The following is a 24,015-nucleotide window of genomic DNA, read 5'->3' on the forward strand; positions in this document are numbered from 1 at the left end:
AAGAAAGAAAGAAAGAAAAAAATTAAAAAAAAAAAAGTCCAGCACTGCCCCTTGAATTCTTTTTTCCTCCAGAAGTCTGATACATCCAGGGGATTCAACAATTCTCTTAAATGTACTACAAAAGCAATTTTGCATCTGTACTTTCGGGGCCAGAAGGTCTCTTCTTCTTTCCTCAGTCTCCCAAAGGAGTCAGGACGGGCCCATTGAGAAAGGAGCAGAGGAATCTGGCTATTCCTGGATTATGTTTAAATTGTAACTCGATTTCAGAATGGGTGTTTGCGGTCATCTGTTTTCTGCTGGCTGGAATGCTTTACCATCACAGTTGGAGGTAGGGAGGAGGAGGGAGTCAAACTAAAAAGCAGACACTCACTGATAATGAAGTAGAGAAGTGATTAGCCAAGATCTTCTAAAAATCTCCTGAAGAACTAATCTCTGCTTGGAATGTGAAATATCACTGTTCAAATGATAAGACCTACACCATGAAAAAAAAATTTTTTTTTTCCTTAAATTTACCTCCCGTTTCTATTGTTGTTCAAATGGGTTAAATAAAACTGACTTGCAAAAAAAAAAAAAAAAGGATTAGAATATTTTGTCCTGCTTTACAGGGGATGTGATGAACCAACAGCACGAGTTACTGAACATTAACTTCTCGAGTAAAAATGATTTTTGAAAAGAGGACATTAAACTAACTTAAGTCACGGTTGGAAAAATAAATTTTCTTAAGTCATCCTGGAACTAGATTCTGGGGACGTGTTCCTAGCAAACAACGGACTGACACTAACCTGCCTCCGTTCCGTATCCATCAACTCACTCCCTGCAACACAGGGAGACGAGGGTTTCCTCGTCCTCTTGCACAAATCGCATCAAGATTCTGCAACACTTTGACTACAGTGGCTCAGCTGCCGCGCCCATTTCTAGCACAGCTAACGTGCCACCTAAAGGGCACAAGAAGTCCTTTTCTTGCTTCATAACAAATGACAAAAGGTACTTATGAAAGTTTTCTTAAATTATTGAACACCTGTCCATAACAACAACAACAACAGCAGCAGCAACAACAACAACAACAAAGGCACTTGGGAGTTCCCGTCCGTAAGATAACAGAGAACCAATTATTTTTAGTTGACACAGGCAGCTTAGGCAGTAGGTAAATGCTAATTAGGTGTTTTACTTCCTTACGAGTTGAGTTTCCCCATCCTCTCTTTCCTGTGCCCAGGATGCAGTCACCAGAAATCCCCATTTGGGTAATCCAGTGAGCCTTTCTGTAATTTCCTGGACCTTTTACTCCCTTTGTTCTAGAATGCATTTCCTCACCTGTGCTATTTGTCAGCAAGGCTGCAGATTTCACCGGCCTTGCCCAGGGTTCTTCCCTACACGGGATTAAATCTACCCAACGGATTTCTTTTATAGACCATCCTCGTCCCCATTAAGGTGATTCTGGCTGGAAATCACCTTCCTCAACAAGGCTTCTCTTTTCTGAATCGGATCACAACAGCTGACAGCTTTTGTGAACTCCTCTGTTTTTATTCGCTCTGATGTGGACAGACTGGCTTCCGTATTCCTTTAGAGGAGGGTGGTCTCCATGTCTGTTCCATGTTCCTTCTGCGTTTAGGGACGGAAAAGGCACCAGCATTTGACTATTATTTTCTAGCTTCCTCGGAGCGCAGACTTTGACCTTCCCCCCCAAAAACCTACCCAAGGCCTCTGGCCTCCGATCGATCGGATGCCTGCTCCCAGGCGGCCACCCCTCCTGATCTCTGGGGGCTCCACTGCTTTCCGGGCACTCCAAATGAGATGTAATTAGAAATGGATGCACTTGGGTGGCTCTCAAAACCTTGGCTTTGTGGAAGGAGGCCTGGAGTCGAAGATGAGGGTCTGGTCTCTGACTGCTTGGGTGACACTGGTGTGTGGCGGGAAGGCGACCCCACCTCCTTGAGGCTGGGCCACCTCTTCGGATAGGAGCAAACTCACTTACAGCATGTGGTGACAACCGTCGTGAGAAGAAGAAAATGGGGCAGACGTTCTGTTAAGCCCATGGCATGAAACACAAGGAAGGGCAGGGGGCTTCTGGAGAGAAAAAGAAACTTGAAAACACAGCAACCCGAGGTTGCCTGGGTCCCTTGCCTCGACCCTCATACAAACCTAACAAATCCCCCAAAAGGGAGGCCTGGCAGGACCCAGAACATCTGTTTGTGGACGGGGTATCAACCGATACCAACGGATTAGCGTTAATTTTTTTTTAACATTTATTCATTTTTGAGACAGAGAGAGAGAGAGCATGAATGGGGGAGGGTCAGAGAGAGGGAGACACAGAATCTGAAACAGGCTCCAGGCTCTGAGCTGTCAGCACAGAGCCCGACGCGGGGCTCGAACTCACGGACCGCGAGCTCATGACCTGAGCTGAAGTCGGCCGCTCAACCGACTGAGCCACCCAGGTGCCCCAACGTTAATTTTTTAGATGTGATAACAGGCGTTGGAGTTAGTGTTTACAGGTAACAACATAAGCAAGTATAAACGTATTAACGACAATACACGTGAAAATGTATGGGGTGATATTTAGAGCTGCATCGTGAAGTAAGGGTGAGATGTGATATCTAGGACTTGCTTTGCATGCGTCAGCGAAACAAAAATGGGGCCCAAAAGGAGCTAGATGAAGTGGTGTCGGCAAAATCTTGGTAAGCGCTCAATCTGGGCAGCGAGAACTGGGTGGGGGGTTCTTTGCACTAATTGCCGTATATGTTGAATATCTGCATAACTGAAAACACTTTCAAAATGAATGCGTTAGAGGTGGCCCAAGCTGACATCATCATAGTGGCGAGAAATCAGAGACAACTCAGTGATGTCAGAGTGTGTCTGGAGGCGGAAACATTTGTCCTCAGGGCTGCGGGTCCCTCCAGGACAAGGGTCTGCCTCGTTTGTCCCTGAGTGCCCAGAGCTCCACCCAGTGTGGACACCCTTGCCTAAAACCAGCCAACAGAGAAGGCCCACGGGGCCTACGATCTAACAACTGCACCACTAGGAACTTATCTGAAGGATACGGGAGTGCTGAATCAAAGGGGTGCACACACCCCAATGTTTATGGCAGCACTTTCTTTTTTTTTTTTTTAATTTTTTTTTTTCAACGTTTATTTATTTTTGGGACAGAGAGAGACAGAGCATGAACAGGGGAGGGGCAGAGAGAGAGGGAGACACAGAATCGGAAACAGGCTCCAGGCTCTGAGCCATCAGCCCAGAGCCCGACGCGGGGCTCGAACTCACGGACCGCGAGATCGTGACCTGGCTGAAGTCGGATGCTTAACCGACTGCGCCACCCAGGCGCCCCGGCAGCGCTTTCAACAATAGCCAAATTATGGAAAGAGCCTAAATGTCCATCAATTGATGAATAAAGATGTGGTCTAGATACGCGATGGAATACGACTCGACGATGAAAAAGAATGGCACCTTGCCATTTGCAAGAACATGGATGGAACTGGAGGGTATTATGCTAAGCAAAATAAGTCAGAGGAAGACAGATATCACGTGATTCCACTCATGTGGAATCTGAGAAACTTAACAGATGAACCTAAGGGAAGGGAAGGGGAAATCAGATACAAAGAGAGAGGGAGGCAAACCATAAGAGACTCTCAAACACAGAGAACAAACTGAGGGTTGATGCAGAGGGGGGAGGGGAACGTGGCTGATGGGCACTGAGGAGGGCACCTGTTGGGATGAGCACTGGGTGTTGCATGTAAGCGATGAATCGGGGGACTCTACTCCCGAAGCCAAGGCTACACTGTATGTTAACGAACCTGAGAATAAAGAACAGAAGAGAGAAGAAAAGAAAAGAAAGGGCCACGGGCAGCACGGGCTGCAGAGGAGCGTGACCAAACCTGGGGAGGGGAAGCTCGGGAGGGCAAGGGGAGACAGGAGGCTAAGACCCACGCCGGTAAAAAGAGGTAGAGGAGGCGGAAATCAGTGTGTGTCCCTGTCCTGCACTCAGTTGGACAGCTAATAGGGAAGGTTCTAGACCAGGGAGTGGCAGGAAACAGTCTTGGCTCCGTGGAGGCTGGAGTGAGCCGGGCAGGCACCACAGCAGGGGGACCGGTCAGGGGGACAGGGCACCAAAGGAGCCACTGGCCTCAGAATCAGGGGATTGGCCCAGGTGGTGGAGTGGTGGTCTGTTTACAAGCCCCGGAGCCCGGCCGCGCGTGACAGCAAAGAGGGGACGGGATGATGCAGAGAGGGTATCTGAGGTATTGCGGCAACTCGTCCTCGATGGGGGCAGGGAACTCTGAGGGATGGGCTGGTTCTCAGGGGAGATGGCCAGTTCAGGCGCAGACGTGCTGCGTACAGACAGTCTCGGTTTGGGACACAGCCTGGCTGGGAGCACCCCTCTTCTTTGCAAAGTGGAGTCAGTAAAAGCAGAAGTGCAAGGCTGACTCAGGAAACCGTCAGGGTTGTGAACTCTCTCCCCCTCCCGGTGTCCTTGACCCAAAACTCATGGTGGCTTGCTCACACAGCTCTGATGCGCCTGGGGCTCAGCTGGAGCCCTGCCCTCTGCCCCAGCCTGGGGGGGGGGGTGTTGCGAGGAAGGGCGGCGTACCCCGAAGACGCAAGCCAGAGAATCTGCTGGACTCACACTCTAAGAGCTCTGAAAAAAGCCCCCATGTGTTAAAATGGCCAGTGAAACTTTGTTCTTCAGCTTCTACGTTAGGAGACAACATGGGTATTAACACTTTTTGAACGTCTCCATATGCTATAGATTTAATCTGTATTATTTCATTTAAACCTCAGAGTGACTTTATGATGAGAAAGCTGAAGTTCAGAGAAGTTATTAACCCAGCCAAGGTCACACAGCTAAGTGAGGGGGGCGGGGGGCTTAGAGCCCAACTCAGGTCTGTCTATCTCTGTGCTCTACTCTTTCCTCGGCTTCATGACACAGTGATGGAAAAAATGCAGCTGGAAGTGAAAGAAATCTTAACCAGGTGTTGGAAGCAGACATTTGCCACCTGGCCTGGAGACGTTTGCTAAAATGATGCCATAATTTCCTATCCTTTTAGCTAATAAAAAACTAATAGATACTTTAGGGAGAGGAAAAGTGTGGGAAAGGGAAACAAAGGGAAGACAGACTCAGGTGCTGCCAGCAGCCAATACTAGGAGGAAAAAACATTTTTCCTAAAATGACATAAAGTCTATATTGGGGAAATAATACACAATCAGGCCGGTGTATCTCACATTTTGAGGCTTGCTTACACTCAGTTTTGACTCAGCAGTTGTACAATTTTGACTGGGAGGTGTATTAACACCAAATAGCTTTTAAATATTATTTTACACATCAAAGGATTTCTGTCTAGAGCTCAAAGTGGATACTGATTTATTTTTTTTAACGTTTGTTATTTTTGAGAGAGAGAGGATGCAAGCGGGAGAGGGGCAGAGAGAGAGGGGGACAGAGGATCCGAAGCAGTGAGATCTGATAGAGAGCAGTGCGCCCAATGCGGGACTTGAACTCACGAACACGAGATCGTGACCTGAGCTGAAGGAAGACACTCAACCAACTGAGCTACCCAGGCGCCCCATGTAGTAGATATTTTTTGAATTGAGTACTCACCTCAAAACGTATCGGGGAGTTTTTGTTTTTTAATATGGTTGGTTTTTAAAAGAGCACCAGGTGAATGATGGCTGGAGGAATAAACTTTGGTGTGTTTGAAAATCTTGCTGATGTGTTTCAGGCTCCGGCCTCTATTTTTCCACTGATAACATTCCATCAGGATTCCCAGATGGCTGGCTTGGCCCAGCGCCCCGCCTATCTGCCTAGAGGTAGCCCTTGATGAAACGGAAGCTGTGTGAGCACAGGCTGTGGCACCCACACACGGGAGTGAATCACGTTTCCCTCCTGAATTCCCAAGAGGCAGACAGGCTGTCTAGATTACCCTGGGTGTGCTGGCTCAGCCCCGGGGTCACAGCGCCCATGTATCAGCATTCACGAGGACATAAAACCAAATAAGAGACTCAGTGATCGCTCACCATGAGGCAAAGACCAGTCACCGGCTACCTTTACCAGGGCACAGAGTGAAGTATATTTCAGGGAAGCACTTAAGTGAAAGAGAATCCCACCGACTTGCTGGGGGAAGCCAAGGGCAGCAACCAGAACTCCTTGACCTTGAAACTGGAGAAAGTCAGCACAGGGCCTTATCCTACCCCCTCCCACCAACTGTGATGCAGAGAAAGAAGTTCTACAACAAAAGGGTCTCCTTGTTGTTTATTCAGATTAAATAACTGGAAAACTGGATGTTTTCACCAAATATATTCCCCTTTCTTCTTGACTGCCCTCATACCGAAAACATCAGAACACCCCCTACCTTGTACCAAGAAAGAAAAACAAGGTAAGGGGGAAAAAGGTTTGTCGCCCGTACGTGACATCTTAGGCATTTTTAACAATTCTATTTGTAATGGTAAGTGGCCATTGGAAGATTTTCTTCCACCAGAGAAAAACAAAAACTGCGTGAGTTACACTTCAGGAATAAAGAGAGCGAAAATACTACCAAAACACTGAAAGAAGGAATTCTTCCCTTTAGCTCATTTATTTTCCTTTTTATTCCCTTTAGCAAAGTCCTGAAATGCGTAACAGACTCTATCTTGGTTATATCTCGGTGAAGATTTCTGGGGAAGATGGTTTGGGGAAAGGTATTCTTAACAATGCAAATATTAACAAGCGTCTGGTATTTGGGAGGTATGCAAACAATACGTCAAGAAAAATGTTTCATCGGGGAAGGACAAAACAAAATCAAGACACTTCTGCTCACCACTGTAGGCATTTTCTTACTGCCCTGCACTTTCTGGATGTCTCATTCTCAGATGTCATCTTTTTATCAGCCCGTTTTCTCTAAGTCACGAGGACAGGTTTAACTATGCATCAACGACACAGGTTCATTTCAGAAGTCAAGATTTACTAATGCAGGAGTGTGGAGGCATGCTAATGACATTTTCATGTTTACCAAGAGTGTGAAGTTTGGGGCTTCGACAAGATCAGTCAAACAGTAAGTTAAAAGTATTTTATTGAATGGCTAAAGAGCACAGAGGGACACAGAATCCCTAGCTACCGTTTCAAAATTATACTTGCAAATTTGGCACAAGAGGGCTTCTCAAGATTAATGCATAAACATTTTTGCTCCATTTCTTGTGAGTTACATTCCTGAGAAAAACTGCTACGATATTTGCCAGCGACTTGGACCTGGCTTTTATGACTTGGCAGGATGTCCTGAAGAGGCCCTAGGGAAGGCATTCCGAGCTCTCCTGTGGTTAGGGGTGTTGAGGACACCTGGCGAGCAGGATGGGCTGGGGGCTGTCATCCGCGCATGCATAGGCTAATGTCCTACGCCTCTCCGTCTGTGACTCTGTTAGCTCCACTCTTAAGCCATGAGATAAAAGCCCCCTTCACTAAGGGCCGAGTGGCCACCTATGTCTCTCTCAGCATCTCTCTGGGGCCACGTTCCACATGAGCCCACACAACAGGGACTGGGAGGTCCGCACGGATAGTGCAGGCTCACTCTCCCTGCCCAACCATCAACTCGCAGGGCTTTCACATTTCCAGGCGGTCAACAAATATTTACAGAGCTTCTACGATGCGCCCGACTAACAGCCAAAGACAGATGCACGAGTGAAGTGAAATATTAGATGGGGGGCGGGGAATGAGAAACGGGGATGTGAGAAGAGTACTCAGGATCTCTCAACGACGACGGCGTCTCTAAGTCTTTACAAGGAAGGGCCAAGCTGAAGAAACCTCCCCCACCCCTTCCCGGGCTGACCCGCCCCCATGCCTCCCTGCACCAGAGGTGCACAGGAATCCAGGCAGGTGTGAAAGGAGCAAACAAAGGCGATGAACGAAAAGTTGTGAGACCGGGCAGGACAAAATCAGAACAGCCCGTAGCCACTATCTAGTTTGCAAATGGACCACCCAGAAAATCTGGGAGCAATTAGGAGGGAGGAAAAACAAATGGTGGTGGGTCAGGGGCGGGGGTGGGGGGTGGTCTGAGGACGATGGGAGGCGGGGCATCCCCGAATGATCTTCTGCTAGGAACACAAAAGTGAGGCAACACACCGCGACGAGAGCCCAAGGGAACCGGAGCCACGGAGTGGGGGTGCACACTCACGTTCTTGCGCAGTCACTCCAGCCACACAATCGTCACGTTTACAGAGTGATCAGAAAACAGGTTTGAAGGTGCAGAAGGTAGGAAGCCCCATTTAAACTCTCATTACTTTCGGACACTCATTTGAACCTTGAGAAGTGCATTTTGAACAGGACACGTGAATTTTAACAATGACATTCTTTTTATGAACTGTAAGGAGGGACGGGCTCACAGCCCGCATCCGCCTTCAACATCACAGCTCTCCAGCCAAACTAAAGACCAGCAGCGGGGACGCTGTGCTCCTGCCACGGGTCAGGCGACCTGCCGTGTGGTCCGCATTGTTTCGTCAAGTCCCAACCCGCCTTCTCCCAAATATTGGTCTTGGGTTACAGATGAAGAGACCATCTCACTATGTAAAATATCTTGTCCAAGGTCACGCGGCTAAGCAGCAAACAGCTGAGCCAGAATTCACACGCAGGCTCCAGATCTCCGTGGGATGCACACGGGCACACAATCCTACCAGTGCCTCTGCACGGGCTGCTCCCTCTGCTGGAAACACACACTCAGTATTTCCATCTGCCCGCCTCCTCCAAGCCCTGTTTCCCATCCCATCTCCAACGCGAAGCCCTTCATCTCCCACGCCAGATGACCTCCCGGGTTGTCGCCTCCTCTGAACGCCCTCCACGCTACCGACCCCATGTCCAGGCCTGTTTTAACCTCCCGGACCAGAACGAGACCCCGGCCCCACGTCGGATCAAACACGGCGAAGCGCATTCTTATGCCACGCCGGGCACAAGGTTTTCCTGTCAAATGCTGCAGAAGAGTTTTTAGAATTTTGCTTTGAAATTCTCGTTTTACTTAGGAATTACCTATGATCTCTCAGCAGTCACTGGGTATATGCGAGCATGCTTGGGATCTAGGAGGCCCTGTGAGTTGTTTTCAAAGATGCTAAAGCTCAGCATGCGTATTACATCCAACAGTTACTAAGACTGATCTGCCTTTTGTAGAGTTTTAAACCCTTATTAATTTCAATTTGCCGAGGGTGTTCCCTATTTTTGGAGCCTAGGAACTTTTTTTTTTTTTTTTTCAGGTCTCAAAGAATTTTGTAGGCCCTTGAAAATCTAGTAGGTGCTAAGCACTGGGCCTAAAGTATCTAACGGACAGAGCAGGCCTTAGCCACGTGCTGCCGTGTGTAACCCTTCTATATAGATCTGCTTCAAGCCCGGCTGCTGTCCCCACCCAGTCATGGCTTTCAGCTTATTGAAGACCGTGATTTTTGTCTTGTTGACAGATTATTTTTTACAGCCACTGGCACAGCTGCCATATAATGAATGCTAATGGCCTCACTTGTTAAAAAAAATGTCATGAACAAACACAAAAACCACAACTTGAACTACACGCTCAAGTTGTGCGTATCTGAAGTATCTTCCCTTCCCTGAAGTATCTGAAGTTCTTTGAAGTTATATTCCTAACAGTTCTCAAACTCTGGGTTAAAAAAGAAAATGCTTTTGTCTTCATTGCTTTGGAAGATGGTAGGATCAAGCAGAATTGAAACATTAGGACACAGAGTAGGAACCTCTAGACGTCTTCAGCTTGCAGATTTCTGTTTTCCTGGCCGTGAGCTACAGATTTCCTTCAACCCACGTATAGGAGAGTGGTACTCCGAGTTTTCCCGACATTCCATGTGTCTAAGACGGCAATACTAAGTTGTTCTTGGGTCCAGGTCAGCTTCCTTTGGTAGTATGCAGGCTTTAACTAAATGCAATCTAATAACCCTGCGACGTACAGGATTAATCAAAAGCTGTTCACATGCCCAACTTTTAGGTACGGGAAAGAGGAGGCCGATGTCCCACGGGAAATAAGGAGAGGGAACGATAGCATTTGTTCCTGTGAACTCGCCCATACGTCACATGATACTTTCTCAACACCAGTAGAAAATCACAATTCAGTAAAAGCACAACGAAAGGCCCCAGGTACACTTGCCGTGAACCGTAACAAGATTTACATGAAAAACACACATTATTCGGCATGCAAACCTTCATGGTAGATACTCATCATGGAGTATAATAATTGGGCCTAACATCAAAAGGCCTAGCTTTGGTAACAAGACTGAAACAGACCTTTTCCACCTCGGGATAGTATCGCTATTTCTGTTTTCTGCACGTGGGCTGTTTTGGCCATGCCCAGACCCCGTGAAAACCCCCAGCTTTACCTGGGGACAGGCCGCATCTCACGTGGCCACTGAGAAAATGCGATTTAAATCTGCCTGTGACTATATTCTTCGAGAATCCCCAAAACGGCTAAAACTGAGCATGCCACGCTTGCATGGAAAACTGAGGAGAGGAAAAGCAAGGTGGGATGGAAAAGTCGGGAGCAGGGCTGGGAGAACTGGTGCCCCCCACGCTCTTGGCCGGCGCTGGCCCACCTCTTCCCATTACTGTCCCGAAGCATCGCTTTCCCCATCACTCTGGCCTTCGTTTCCAGCTCCTGCACCTCCTCCAGCAACGTTTTCTTGCAGGTATGCTTGGCCCTGTGTCGGAAGGAAAAGACAAAAAGCGCATGACGTAGGAACTTTATACAGCGTTAAAGCCTGGCTGCTCCCTTTTGGGGCCACATCTGGATGCCCTCGGACGCCAAGGCTGCAGCTCCAGACATCATGGAAAAGTCACAGTCCCGGTGCGTGGCCGGGGCTCCACTTTCATACACTGGGAAGCATCCCAAGTCCCCCAGAACACACTTGGACCGTGAGCCTCAGAAGTTAGCCCACATCCGCCAAGGAACGCTGCCTGCTGCTGAAAGCCTGAGAATCTGGCTGAGGACCCAGCCTTTCAGACCAAGGACCGGGGTCCATGGATATTCATGGGTCCATCTCCAAAGTGTTTCACTGCAGAACCTAAGAACCCAGAAGATGCTTTAAATCCTTACCCTAGTGGATGTACGCGGATCCCTTAGCCCTGGCCCCTACTGGGATCACAGACCCCGGGCGAGTAGTTTGTTCTCTTTTTAGCATCAAAAGAGCCACTGTCACAGCAGGAATGGGATTTATGTACGTATGTATGTATGTTTATTTAATTTTGAGAGATAGAGTGTGAGCGGCAGGTGTCAGGGGGTGGGGGGGGGGGGCAGAGAGAGGCACACACAGTATCCAAAGCAGGCTCCAGACTCTGAGCTGTCAGCACAGAGCCTGACGTGGGGTTCGAACTCATGGACCGTGAGATCATGACTGTGAGCTGAAGTCAGATGCTTAACCGACTGAGCCACCCAGGCGCCCCGGGAATGGGGTTTCTAATGCTGGAGTTCATGCTCTTCAAGCCAAACCCTGGACCTGAAATTTAGGGTCAGTACAAATATCCAGGCACAGCTTTTCCACTGTTCTCTTGCAGAGACTTACCCTCGGGGCCCATCTATGTGGGTCTCCATGGCGTAAAGCAACTGATGTAGCAACGGAAATAAGCTGGCCTCTGCACCACAGTTTAAACCTCAGCCTGGTCAGGTCATCCCCCTCGAACTGCAGGAAGAACCGCCTGCCCTCTTTTTCTGATTAAACTAAGAATACCTTACAACATTCAAACAAGCAGCTGATCTCAGGATCTTCCTGAAATTGAGACTAAACACAGAGCTACTGGTTGGAAACGATACCGCTGACGGAAAAGGCCATTTGACTAGACACAGGTATGAAACGGGGGGGAGGGGGGACAACTAAAAAGAAAAAGGGCTCAGTGCTTAGCAATATAGGCAGGTTTCTGTATTACAAAAAGCTTTTCATTAGTTTCAGTGTAAACAGATGTGGAGACCCTGCTAAGTGCCAGGACTCAAAGACAGAACAAGAACAAAAACGGAGCATCTCTGCAAGGAAGCGAAAACAGCGTAACGGGAACATTCTGAAGACGCAAGCTGTGGCAGTGAAATCGCATTCTTCCTCCCACCCTCCACCTTCAAGGGAAGAAGTCTGTTAAGATAACGCCCAGTCATCCCCTAACACTCCAAGTTAATCTATAATGGAGTATTAGTCCTAAGACACTGTGTATGTGCCTGTCATTCCTTTTCCCCAAAGTAAACAAGAGAACTTAGCCACACAGGTTTTAACACATAATACCTTAATTACATCAAGCCGAGTCCCGGGACTCAGGAGTGATAACATACTGCAGTTCAAAGCAGAGACTGTGGAATTTTAATTTAAACAAGAAATGAGAAAACGTTTAGCATTTTGCTGGAGACAGTAAAAAAAGAATGTTGAAATTTGCACTGTTCATTATTATTGAATATGCTGGGCCCCCAACTTGAACTTTTATCTCATGGGCCCACGGGGCTAGGATGATAGGGAGACAACTGAGGGGCAAGCCCCGCTCCGCTAGGATTCACCCCAGATATACAGGTCCCCAAATACACAGAGAACACATCTGCGGGTCCTGGGGGATGAACATGTGCTCTGTTTCAGGATGGTCCTCAATCCACCCCTCCCCTCCTTCCTCCCTCCTTCTCCCAACACAGAGCAATCAGGGCTCATCAACCTCTGTAACAGCCCTCGGAGTTATCTTCTGGGCTGGGGGACAAGGGTGCCACCAAGAAGTAGGCTAGGAACAGGGAGGCTGGGCCAGCGGGCTGGAAATCTACACCTTAGGCCAAGGGAAAACGAATCTGACCCACTACATTGAAACTGCCAGTTTTGGCTCATTCACAAAATCATTTCAGGGTGAAACGATCTGAGTATCCTAATGCCCCCAGACACTGTGCATGTTTTTAATGGATGAAACTCACTGGTGTCCAAGAATTACTCAGCAAGTTTTCAGTATTTCCACGAGCCTAGCTCATGGAACTTGACCACTATTTGAGAACACCGTATGGCAATGCTTGGGGATGATTCCGTGAGTCTTTCTGCGTGTGGCACTGGGGTAGAAGTGACGTTAGCAACGCAAAACTGCTTTTTCAAGGGCCTTAACCTCATTAATAAATTCTTCGTTAGATGAATGGCTCTCCTCCCCCTGTCAAAGTTCACATGTGAAAAGCCGGCCTTTAAGCATCAGCCACTGGCCTGCAAGTTCGGTCTCACCAGGCACCGGGGTGTGGCTTGTTCTGAGTCACAGCTGTGACACAGTGAGCCCCACTGTCCCCCAACGGCTAGCCCGCTGTGGTCTGGGGCTGCTCCATCCAACCCCGCACCAAAAGACCAGATGATCCCACGGGGGGTAGCGTGGGTTGCTTAGCCACTGTCAGAGTGTGAGAGTCGTCTGGGAGCCTCCAGATACAGCTAAGGGTATCTCCACGTATTCGGGGGTTTTTAACACAAATAGATCGACGTAGCATCTTGACCTTTTCATCTTTCTGTTTCTGAAACTTTGTTCCTTGACTCCCTCCTCTGCACGGAAAAGCAGCAAGTCAAGGAGATGTTCGATTCCACTAAATGTGGACGAAAATGTAAATACAATTTGGTTCACAAAAACTTAGTTTAGTTGGGTTTTTTTTTTTTAAATCAAGATTCATTTGTATACAGAAATTTCTTCTTACTTTTTATTTCCATTTAACTGCCTATCTGGGATTATAATAAGGAAATGAAGTCATTCTGGAATTGCTGAACGTATTGTGTGCTGACTGGTAAAGTATGAGAGATACAGTTAGATAAAAGGAGACGGGTTCCTGTGCCCAGTGGCCTTGAGCTTTATATTATTTCTACAAAGCAACTAACGAATTTCTCCTAAATGAGAATGAGTACATGGCAGCTTACCTAAGAATGTGGTCATGGGTAAACATTTTGGAAGTGCGTAAGCTAAAGTGTATTAAAATAGTTCTGGGCAATTTAAACTTCATGCTTCTAATAAAAATACTCATTAGCCAGGTATCACATATAATCAGTCAATTATTTTAGTAAAAGATGTGTTAGTTCGGTCCCTTATGAAAAGTATGGTTAATAGGATAACAGAGTAGGTACTTTATGGCATCCAAATCTGACTTAAGACAGTCTAACGGATCTTCGACCAGAAAGCTGACAGACTTCATGGAAAAAATGACTGAATTACCTCATGCTGGTTTTCTTTCTTTCTTTCTTTTTTTTTTTTTTTCCTGACTCTGAAACAGTCTAGGTCCTGAAATGGGAGAGGGGGACTGGGCAGGCTAAGGGGGGAAAATGGAGAAAGAGCAGCTCACTTCCCTAAACACTCATAGAAATACATGCAAAAAGGTGGGCCTGCCTCCTGCTGGGATTTAAAAGCTCTTTCAAAAGAGAGTCAACCTCCAACATTCAAGACAAAACAAAAAGTCCAGTAAGATTGGGCCAAGGCAAGATGAGAGAGTCATCCCGTGAGAGACTCTGACATGGCCCCACAGGCTCTTCCTGCGAAGCCCAAGGACAGCCACAGCAATAAACAGGTGACACCCGGAACCCAGGGAAGGGAGGTTGTGGACAAGCAGGGTTCGTGTTGTTTGCTCAGTGTGCAGGAAGGAAAACCGGAACACGTCCCGGGAGTTAAAGCTCAGAAAGAGAAATCACAGTGCGACTCATACTCGGCTTTCCCTTCCCAGAGAAGCCTCTGAATTCACGGGACTCGACAACATCGACGTCAGGCCGGGAGTATCCCCGTGATCACAGGGAGGATTCCCAAGTAAACTTGTGAAATTCTCGTTTTTTGAGGACAGAGGTGACTGTACTTTAGACGTGAAATGTGTACTACAAATTGAGCATACTCTTTGGGCAAATGCTGCAGGTGAGAGCCACGGTACGCACCCTCCCTGGTTTCTCCAAACAGGAAGGGACAAAAGTACATTTCTGTGAGTGTCCCTGCACTTTGGTAGCGGCCCTTCCGGCTCAGCCCAAAGCTGAGGCGCCGTCTGCTCCTGGGAAGGGCTGTTTTCTGGGCCCCTACCGGGCAGGAGGTAGCAGGTGGGGCAATGCCTGGGGTCTGTCTGCCTCTGTTGGCCCCCCACCAGCATCCTCACCACAGAGCACGGTCCTGCTCCTACCCGGCTGGCAAGCTTCTTGGAAATGAAGTGACTTTTGCTCTTTCCATCCGGTGGAGCTGGAGCTGGAGTGTCCGGTGGACACTGGAGCAGTGTCCTTTGATTTATTCTTGCTAAAATGTAAATGGCACTAATTTGACAGTGCCAGGGGAAACCAAAAACAAGTCCTGCTTGAAGGAATAATTTGCTTCCCTGGTGACCGGTAACTTTTACTCAGAATGGATTGGAAAAGACGAGGAGGTAGAGAACACTGTCATCGGCCAACACTCTTCGAAATGGTAGAAAGATACTTTTGCTCAAGTCTCACTTGGCAAATACAGTCTCAATAACATCTTTTTTCATGGCATTAATCTAGATAGTTGAATTAAAATAGGCTGAGGTTAATTTATAATTGCATCACTATTCTCAATCAGTATAAATTGTAAAGTGATCTAATGTAACCAACGTCATGTTGCATTGACCTAAAACTAACCCAACTGTCATGTGAAATTGAAGAAATTTAGCAAGGTAAAATGGTATGCCACATACCATTTGGCACTGGGCACAGGAACCCGTCTCTTGTGCTATAAGAACAAATAATAGAACATTTTCCCTCAGTGCATTTATTAGATTAAGAAAACATCTTTCCTGGCTATAATTTCATTTGCAAAGATTCTAGTTCAGTTATTTACAAAACACGGGTTTAGTAGATAAAACGAAAGTAGGGGTAAATCAAGCCATTTAATAAATTAGAATTATTTAGTTTTTTCCAACAGTTGCAAAACTTAGTGACGAGGAAAAAAAAAACCCACCCAAAATATGTGCTATACAATTCTCTCTCTTCCTCTCTCTCTCTCTCTCTCTCTCTCCACGTTAGGCGTCATCGGGTGTCAAGATAATGCCAAAATGAAGACTTTTTCAAAAGACATCCTTAACTGTCAGGCAAGAACAATTCTCATTGAGTGCGGGAGGAAGGGGGAGATAAAAATGAAATCTGATGTCTTTTCCTGGAAGGTTTGGATTAAAGTCTCAATTCTCTACCTCAGGGCCCCAAAATAATTATGCTTTGCCTAAAGTAAAACCAATCCAGGAGGCTCAATTTTCAGGGAAGTCGGCAACTGTTTGTAGGAGGAATCAGGCCTGCCCCAAACAAAACTCAGTGTTCCCTCATTTGGAGTATTCCGTCTCTTTCTCATGGATAAAATTAAAATTTACATTCTCTTGGAATGTAGTTGCTTCACTTACCTTGTACACAAGACATTTCAGAAACAATATTATTTTGAAACGTAAGCAAAAGTTGAGCATGAATTGTTTCCTGTCTGACCCACATTATAATTTCATCTCTGTGATTAATGTTCACATAGATCTGAACACGGGCACTCTAAATAAATTATATTTGAAGGATTCCTACTGTGAGTTACTGGGAAAATGAAGACTCCTTCCTTCCAAGTATTTTCTAATTTGAAATGACCTCCACATACAGTTTTTAGCCAGGCAGGAGACCTGATTCTTGAGAAGTCCCACAGCATGCAGGACCCTACCGCAGGGTTCACGAAAGGTGATTGCAAGGGCAGCTGAGCAAGACTTAGGGCGGCCACTTCACTTTTCACTTACGCTCTCCACGCCACATCTTCGATCAAACACGCCGTGGGAACCAGAAATAATCCCAACCAGAAGTGTGCAGAGCTCAGAACCATGGTTGCCTGCAAGACACAGAAGTGACACGTGCGTTAGGTTTGTTCTTTCAAAAACCCTACATGATTTAATCAATGGAAAACATCCCATCACACACACACACACACACACACACACACACACACACACACGTGGTATAATCTATAGATTTTCCCTGATTTTCAACAGGGTCATATGCTGATAAACCCATCATAAGTTGAAACTATCATAAGTCAAAAATGCAGTTAATACACCTAACTTACTGAACACCACAGCCAGTTGGGCAACATCATCAAAACCCTGTTTTATTTTTTTAAGTTTATTTTTGTTTTGAGAGATATATAGAAGCACGCTGGGGAGGGGCAGAGAGGGAGAGGGAGACAGAATTCTAGGCAGGCTCCATGCTGTCTGTGCAGAGCCCGATGTGGGGCTAGAACTCACAAATCATAAGATCATGATCTGAGCCTAAATCAAGACTTGGGAGCCCAAGCAACTGAGCCACCCAGGTGCCCCAAGCCTATTTTATAATAAAGCATTAATGTGGAAAACTGTATGGAGGTTCCTCAAAAAATTACAAATAGAGGGGCGCCTGGGTGGCTCAGTCGGTTGGTTAAGCGTCCGACTTCGGCTCAGGTCACGATCTCGCGGTCCGTGAGTTCGAGCCCCGCGTCGGGCTCTGGGCTGATGGCTCAGAACCTGGAGCCTGTTTCTGATTCTGTGTCTCCCTCTCTCTCTGCCCCTCCCCCGTTCATGCTCTGTCTCTCTCTGTCTCAAAAATGAATAAACGTTAAAAAAAAACATTTAAAAAAATTACAAATAGAAATCACCATAGGATCCCAAAATTCCACTACTGGGTATTTAGCCAAAGAAAACAAAAACACTAATTCAAAGATATATGTGCCCTTATGTTTACTGTAGCATTATTTACAATCCATAGTCAAGATATGGAAGCAACATAAGTGTCCATCCACAGATGAATGGATCCAGAAGATGTGGGGGGGGGGTGTGTATGGACACACAACAGAATATTACTCACTCACACACACGGAATATTATTCAACCAAGAACACGAACGAGATCTTGCTATGTGGGACCACATGGATGGGCGTACCAGAGGGTATAATGCTGAGTGAAAGAAGCCAGACAGAGAAAGACAAAAGCCATATTTTCCCTTCTACGTGGAATCTAAAAAACAAACTTATTAACAAACAAAAACGCAGAAAAAGACCCATAAGTACAGAGAACAAATTTGTGGTTGCCGGAGGGGAGGGGGAATGCAGGGAGGGAGGGCAAAACAGACGAAGGGGGTGACAGACAGAGGCTTCCATCACGGGGATGAAAGGCACAGCCTAGGGAAGACGGTCAGGGGGACGGGAAGCGTTGTCTGGTGACACGCGGCAGTCACACTACAAACAGATTTGTTGCATCACTACGCTGCGCACGGGAAGCTAACATAACATGGTGTGCCAACTATGCTTTGATAAAAAAAAGAAACAAAAAACGAGACTAAAAATACAATCACGTGCTGGCTATCTCCTGCGACGTACTGAATACCGTGCTAAAAGTGACAGGTAGTTGTCTGGGTGGCGAATGGTTGTGAGCGTGTCGGCCATTCACCCTCGGGGCTGTGCCGGCTGCCTGGGGAGTGGCCACTGCCCGGCGTCATGAGAGACAATCGTATCACATGCCGCTGGCCTAGGAAAAGATCCAGATTCAAAACTCCAAGTACGGCTTCTACTGAATGCGCCTCGCTCTCACGCCATCATCAAGTTGGAAAATCCTAAACGGAACCATCCTAAGTCAGGGACCGTCCGTACACGACACAGCGGAATATGACATGTATTGTGATCACATTCTAGGGGGTTTCAGAAGGCTGGTCGGGCTCCTTAAAGAGCACAGAACATGAGATGTGTCTAGAAAGATAAGCAGGGTTTCGGCAGCTGGGAAGGGTAGAGGGAGAGCAGTTCCAAGGGGAACGATGAGTGACAGGGACAGGCAGCGAGGACAGCAGCCTTTGATGAGCTTTTCTTGTTCCTGGCATGCTGCGTCACAGACAGTTTGGGGCAGAGGGTTTTAAGGAACAGAGCTGTGGGGCCAAGTTAAATGTCAGGGGAGGAGGTGAAAAGAGAATGTAGGGCAAAAGCCGGGGAGGGGGGTGCGGACAAGTTTGCTCTAAGCAAATGTGGGGGCTGGGGGGTAGGGAGTCCTTAGATTGGGGTTTCCGGTGAGCCGGGCTGGGAGCTGGCAACCGGCAAGTTGGCCTGGAAGGGTGGGCCACTTCAAAAAGGGACAGGGGTGACAGAACCCTTCACGTTCGTTCCTTTGCTTTTCTGGAGTCCTCACCATTTGGTTCCACGGGAAGAGAGAGGTTTTGCCACAACTCATTACCAAGTGGCCGGAGGCTTTCCGAGGGCGGGTGGGCAGTGGGGTCGAGGCACACGTAAGCTGGGGGACACTTGCAGGGACACGGCAGGGCTGAGAATCAGGGGGTGCTCAGGGCAGCTCTCTTCAAGTGCAGAGGGCGGGTTTGGCCCCCACGTGGCATGCTAGTTTCAACGCGCTCTCTGGTTTCCGTCCTCTGTTCTGGTGGGCCCGCCACACCCACCGCGGCCCTTGTCCCGAGCAGCCACGGCAAAGCCCACGCCTAACCGCTCGGGTCTTGCCTCCGAACTCTGTCGCGTGGCTCTCCGCGGGACTCGGAGCTTCTGACGATGAGTCTGAGACGCAGTGAGGTCTGGGGTAAAGCTGAACTCCACCCAGGGCCTGGAGGACTTGCTTTGATTTTTCTAAAAAAGTGCCTGTTTTCTGACTTAAAACTATGGGAGTGCGTTGTGCCCCATCAATCACGTCTCTTCCACTTCATCCTCAGGAAATAAGTAATAAAGTGTCCGAAGAAGTGCAAGAATATTCACACCGTGCTGTGCTACCAAAGACAGGAAGAAAGAAACGTCCAAGAACAGGACTTAATTACATTGTGGTACCTACAGACAATGGGCTCGTGGGTGGCAATTAAGAGTGACAGAGAATTAGATTCGTTGGCACAGAGGAATGTTACAAGGCTAATGCAAACTCCGGTTCTGACACCTCTTCCAACGGACCCACCATGGCAATGGGAGTGTGGGAAAAGCAGCACAACTGGGCCAAATCTCGAAATTGAACTTGAGATGCTATGTCCTGATGCAGTCTACTACAAGTTCCCGTGTCTTTGAATGTGAAGCCTTCAGCATGTGTCTATATACGTCAACATACACTCCGATTGTTGTAGGTCCCGTTTTAGGATTTGCTCGCCTTTCACGAACGCGTTTTGGGACTTCAAAAGGGGTGGAGTGGTCCCAGCCTTGCTGGGCTCGAGACTACCACCCCCTTTCACACGTGCTGCTGACGTGTTCGTGAATAATGCATCTGGGATACAGGAGGACGGTGACTGTTGTTTGCATATCTCTCTGGCTATCTCTACTTCCTGTTTTTTTCTACCGAAAATATGTATTACTCACATGAAAGAAAAGATGTAACCCGACCCCTCCCTCCACCTCCCAAGCGAACCACGGGAAGGAGCCCATCAACAACCCTCTTGCCTCTATGGCTGGCTGAGTCCCCAGCCGCAGGGCTGAGCTGGCACCTTGGGTATTGCTCTCTGCTGTACCCGCCTGGGGTGGTACTTGCCCGTGGAAGGTGGGACTGGTTTGAGCTATACTTACTGGGGTAGGTCCTGGATCATCTGCTAGGTGTATTTACCAAAGGGTACGGTCATTTAAAAATAATACTTGACAGCAATGATTTAAACTAGTTTCCGAAACTCAGTAAGAATTTTACTTGCTGAGCGAAGTAAGGACCGTGAACTTTGAGCTGCCCTACTGGAAATATGAAGCCCCCACCCAAATTAACAAAAAGTTATATAGAGATTTGCAAATATTGTTGTTGCTGTTGCTGGTGTTTAAAACTTGGAGCCGGGAAGATTTCGTGTATATAACTTAAAAGTGTGGTTCCAGAAAGGTTTCTACAGATTTTCACAGAATGACTGAGGTCCAACGTCCTGAAAGCTTCCCTAAGGCCACAGCTTTAGTTATTTAAACTTAATTACATTTTCTTGTTCTCTTAAGCATGACAAAAAAAAAAAAAATGTTTATTGAGCTGGGCTGGGTGACAAATGGCACTTAATTACTCTTTCCCCTCCCCTCTCCTAAGTACTATTGAGTGAGGTTTTAAAAATATCCTTTTGGTGCTCGCTTCAGCAGCACATATACTAAAAATATCCTTTTGATGTGCTAACAGTCTGTTGGGAAGAATGGACCCCCTCTTCCCAGTTAGCACATCTTTACTAGCACAGACATGAGCCACTCAGGTGCCAAATGCACAGGAACCCACTGCAGTAAACTGAGGCTCAGGTGGGTAGAATGAATTGATACATTAGGGCGCAAAAAGGTGAGAGCCCAGACAGGACTGGAGGTTTGTCTGACTGTAATGAGCCGCCCAGCACAGCACTGAGTTAGATTAGAAGTATGAACCAGGGGCACCCACAATAGGAGTGATCAGGGATTAGTGCGTTTGTTTCCTACAGTGTGCTACTAATCTCACACACACAGCCGCAAGCTCAGGTCCAGCCATCCAGGAACATGGTGATAGACCAGGAGTTTGTTGGTTTTTTTTTTAAGTTTTATTTATTTGAGAGAGTGCACATGCGTGTGCAAACATGAGCAGGGGAGGGGCAGATAGAGAGGGAGAGAGAGAATCCCAAGCAGGCTCCATGCTGTCACTGCAGAGCCTGATGCAGGGATTGATTTGACCACCATCAGATCATGACCCTAGATGATATCCAGAGTTGAACGTTCAACCGACAGAGGCACCCAAGAGACCAATAGACGAGAAGTTTCAAAAGGGAAGCAGAAGTAACCAGAGCCAGGTAAGGTACTTTGTGCTCCCAGTGCGGGGTGCATGGGAACCAAGGTGCTGGCAGCGGAAGCCAACCGCTCACCGGCCCAGAGAAGGAACTAGGACTTCTTTGTGCATCTCTATGTGCAGGACTTCCCATGTGACCCCTCACAGTTCCCGTTGCACAGAAGGAAATTTAATTCTGCAACTTCCCCCCAGGATCTGCTGCCACATCCAAAGCCGTTATTTGTCCCCAAGCCTCACTGCCTCCCCTAAACGTGAGCAATGAGGGGCTTCCTCCTCCTGCACCCGCCTGTCCCGGGGCAGGAGAGAACGAACATCCCCCAGCACAGACTTGGCAATAACACTCAAGCCCCAAGTCTGACTCCCATTTAACACCAGAAACACAGGGCACCAAATTCAAACTGTAAGTCAAAGAAAATCTGGAGGACTTGCAGTGTCACAAAAACAGAACCAAAGAACTGCGCCCCCCAATCCCTGCACCACCCCCCCCCCCACCCCCGCCAGCCACAGTAACAAAATTAAGCCAAACCTCTAAGGACCATCAGCCTGGTAGGGACACTTGTACTTGTGGTTTCTATTCCTTAAGTTTTGTTTACCCCTCACCTTTCCTAACTTTGTGTTTCCATTCAAAGGCCAAGGGAGCCCTAGTTTTGTCAGTGAGCTCTGGCTTTCCAAAAACCTTGTTTGCCACGGATGCGCACAAGGGAAGTTAAATCCACTTTTCTCTCTGCGAGAGTCGTTTTGGGAAGGGTGGTGATGTACGTTCTCGCACTATTTGCTCTGGGTGACTGTGCGACGGTCGACGCGTTTGTTTAGGAGCTGTGCACCCCCCACACGCCGAGGCTGAGAGGCAGGTGTGCGGCACAAATCCATCCTCCCCAGGGAACTCTGGGGCAGGCGGAACGACAGACAGGTGCAGGAAAGACTATCTCGTGTGTGGCTCGATAAAGGACTGAGCTGAGACCACATCCACTTGCTTCGGGAAGGAGGGTGCAATTTCAGGCTGAAATCGAGTTCCCTTCCCATAGTCACGTGTGCCCACAGCTCTCCTCCACAGAATACCTACGGCATTAACATTGGTGCCAATGTTATGCTTAGATTTACTGAAAAGTAACATCTCAGTTGTCTCCCACAGAACGTCCTCAGACGACTCTCCTCCACGCACTCAGAATGCAAATGAAGTTTTGGAAAAACAACCAAGCGATGCCAGAAGCGCCTACGTACCTGTGCTAACTCAGAAACCACCCCACATGCCTGATCTGGACACTTAAGTGCCGGCCCAGTGGCACGTCCAGATCTACCTGCACAAAAGGGGACCTGAAGCCATAACCCCCGGCACAAGAAGCTGCTACCTCAGCCTTGCTGTGATCCCTGAAGATGGGCGAGAAGAAGCAACCACATAAAAATATCATTCCTACAAACGTGGGGTCATTAAGAACCAAGCATGTAACAAACGCTCTCTTTTTGACAGTGGGCTTTATTAATTTTTTTTTTGTCACTAAAGCATAAGGTAGCTCTATCAATGACACTATTGTTTTGAAACCCTCAAAAGTTAGTGGTGGATGATTAACGTGGGGCATCTGGGTGGCTCAGTCGGTCGAGCGTTCGACTTCGGCTCAGGTATGATCTCACTGTTCGTGAATTCAGGCCCCGCGTCGGGCTCTGTGCTGACGGCTCAGAGCCTGGAGCCTGCTTCGGATTCTGTGTCTCCCCCTCTCTCTGACCCTCTCCTGTTCACACTGAGTCTCTCTCTCTCAAAAATAAATATTAAATAAATATTAATTAAATATTAAATAAATATTAAAAAAAATACTGTATTCCCCCTCCAGGAGGATAAAGGAATGCTTTTCGGGGTAGGTGGGGGGGGGTATTAGAATTTAAATACAGTCAAATGCACAAATCTTAAGTTTTTAGTTCAAAGAGTTCTGACAATTGTGTACATCTGTATAACTACACCTGCCTGATCCCTCCCCTGCCCTGATTTGTCACTAACAGCTAAGTTTTGCCTGTTTTAGGACTTCACGCAAGTGGGAAGACATTCTTTCGCCCAACATGATGCCTTTGAGATTCATGCGTGTTCCTGTGGGTATCTATAACCTATTCTTTTTAAAATGTTTGAGCGGTATTCTGTTGTGTGAATATATCACAATTTGCTTAACCAGTCTCCTGTGAATGGACCTTGGGGTTCTTTCTAGTTTGGGCCTCTTATCAATAATAAGGCTGCTGTACGCATGTGTACAGAGTCGTTTTTGTGTACATATGTTTCTGTTTCTTTGGGGTCAACGCCTGAGAGGGGGGTTGCTCTGTCATGCGCAGGTATACCGCAGAGATGTTGGGGGTTCAGTTCCAGACCGCGACAATAGAGCAAATATTGCAATGAAACAAGTCAAATGAGTTTTTTTGTTTCCCACTGTAT

At 47.4% G+C, this 24,015-nt stretch overlaps 1 protein-coding gene across 9 annotated transcripts in view; it reads right to left on the reverse strand.

Annotated features, from left to right (window-relative positions):
* Nucleotides 1-24,015, reverse strand: part of ATP8A2 (ATPase phospholipid transporting 8A2) — a 651,437-nt gene that overhangs the window by 73,569 nt on the left and 553,853 nt on the right. For all 9 annotated transcript variants that reach the window (XM_086715021.1, XM_086715056.1, XM_086715049.1 and 6 more), the window contains 2 exons: nt 16,647-16,735; nt 10,528-10,632 (listed from right to left, as the gene is read on the reverse strand). In XM_086715021.1, coding sequence (XP_086571147.1) covers nt 10,528-10,632; nt 16,647-16,735 — 194 coding nt within the window. The remainder of the gene's footprint in view (nt 1-10,527; nt 10,633-16,646; nt 16,736-24,015) is intronic.

This window comes from Puma concolor, chromosome A1, assembly GCF_028749965.1.
Source record: "Puma concolor isolate L17-30 chromosome A1, mPumCon1.1.hap2, whole genome shotgun sequence".
Lineage (NCBI taxonomy): Eukaryota > Metazoa > Chordata > Mammalia > Carnivora > Felidae > Puma > Puma concolor.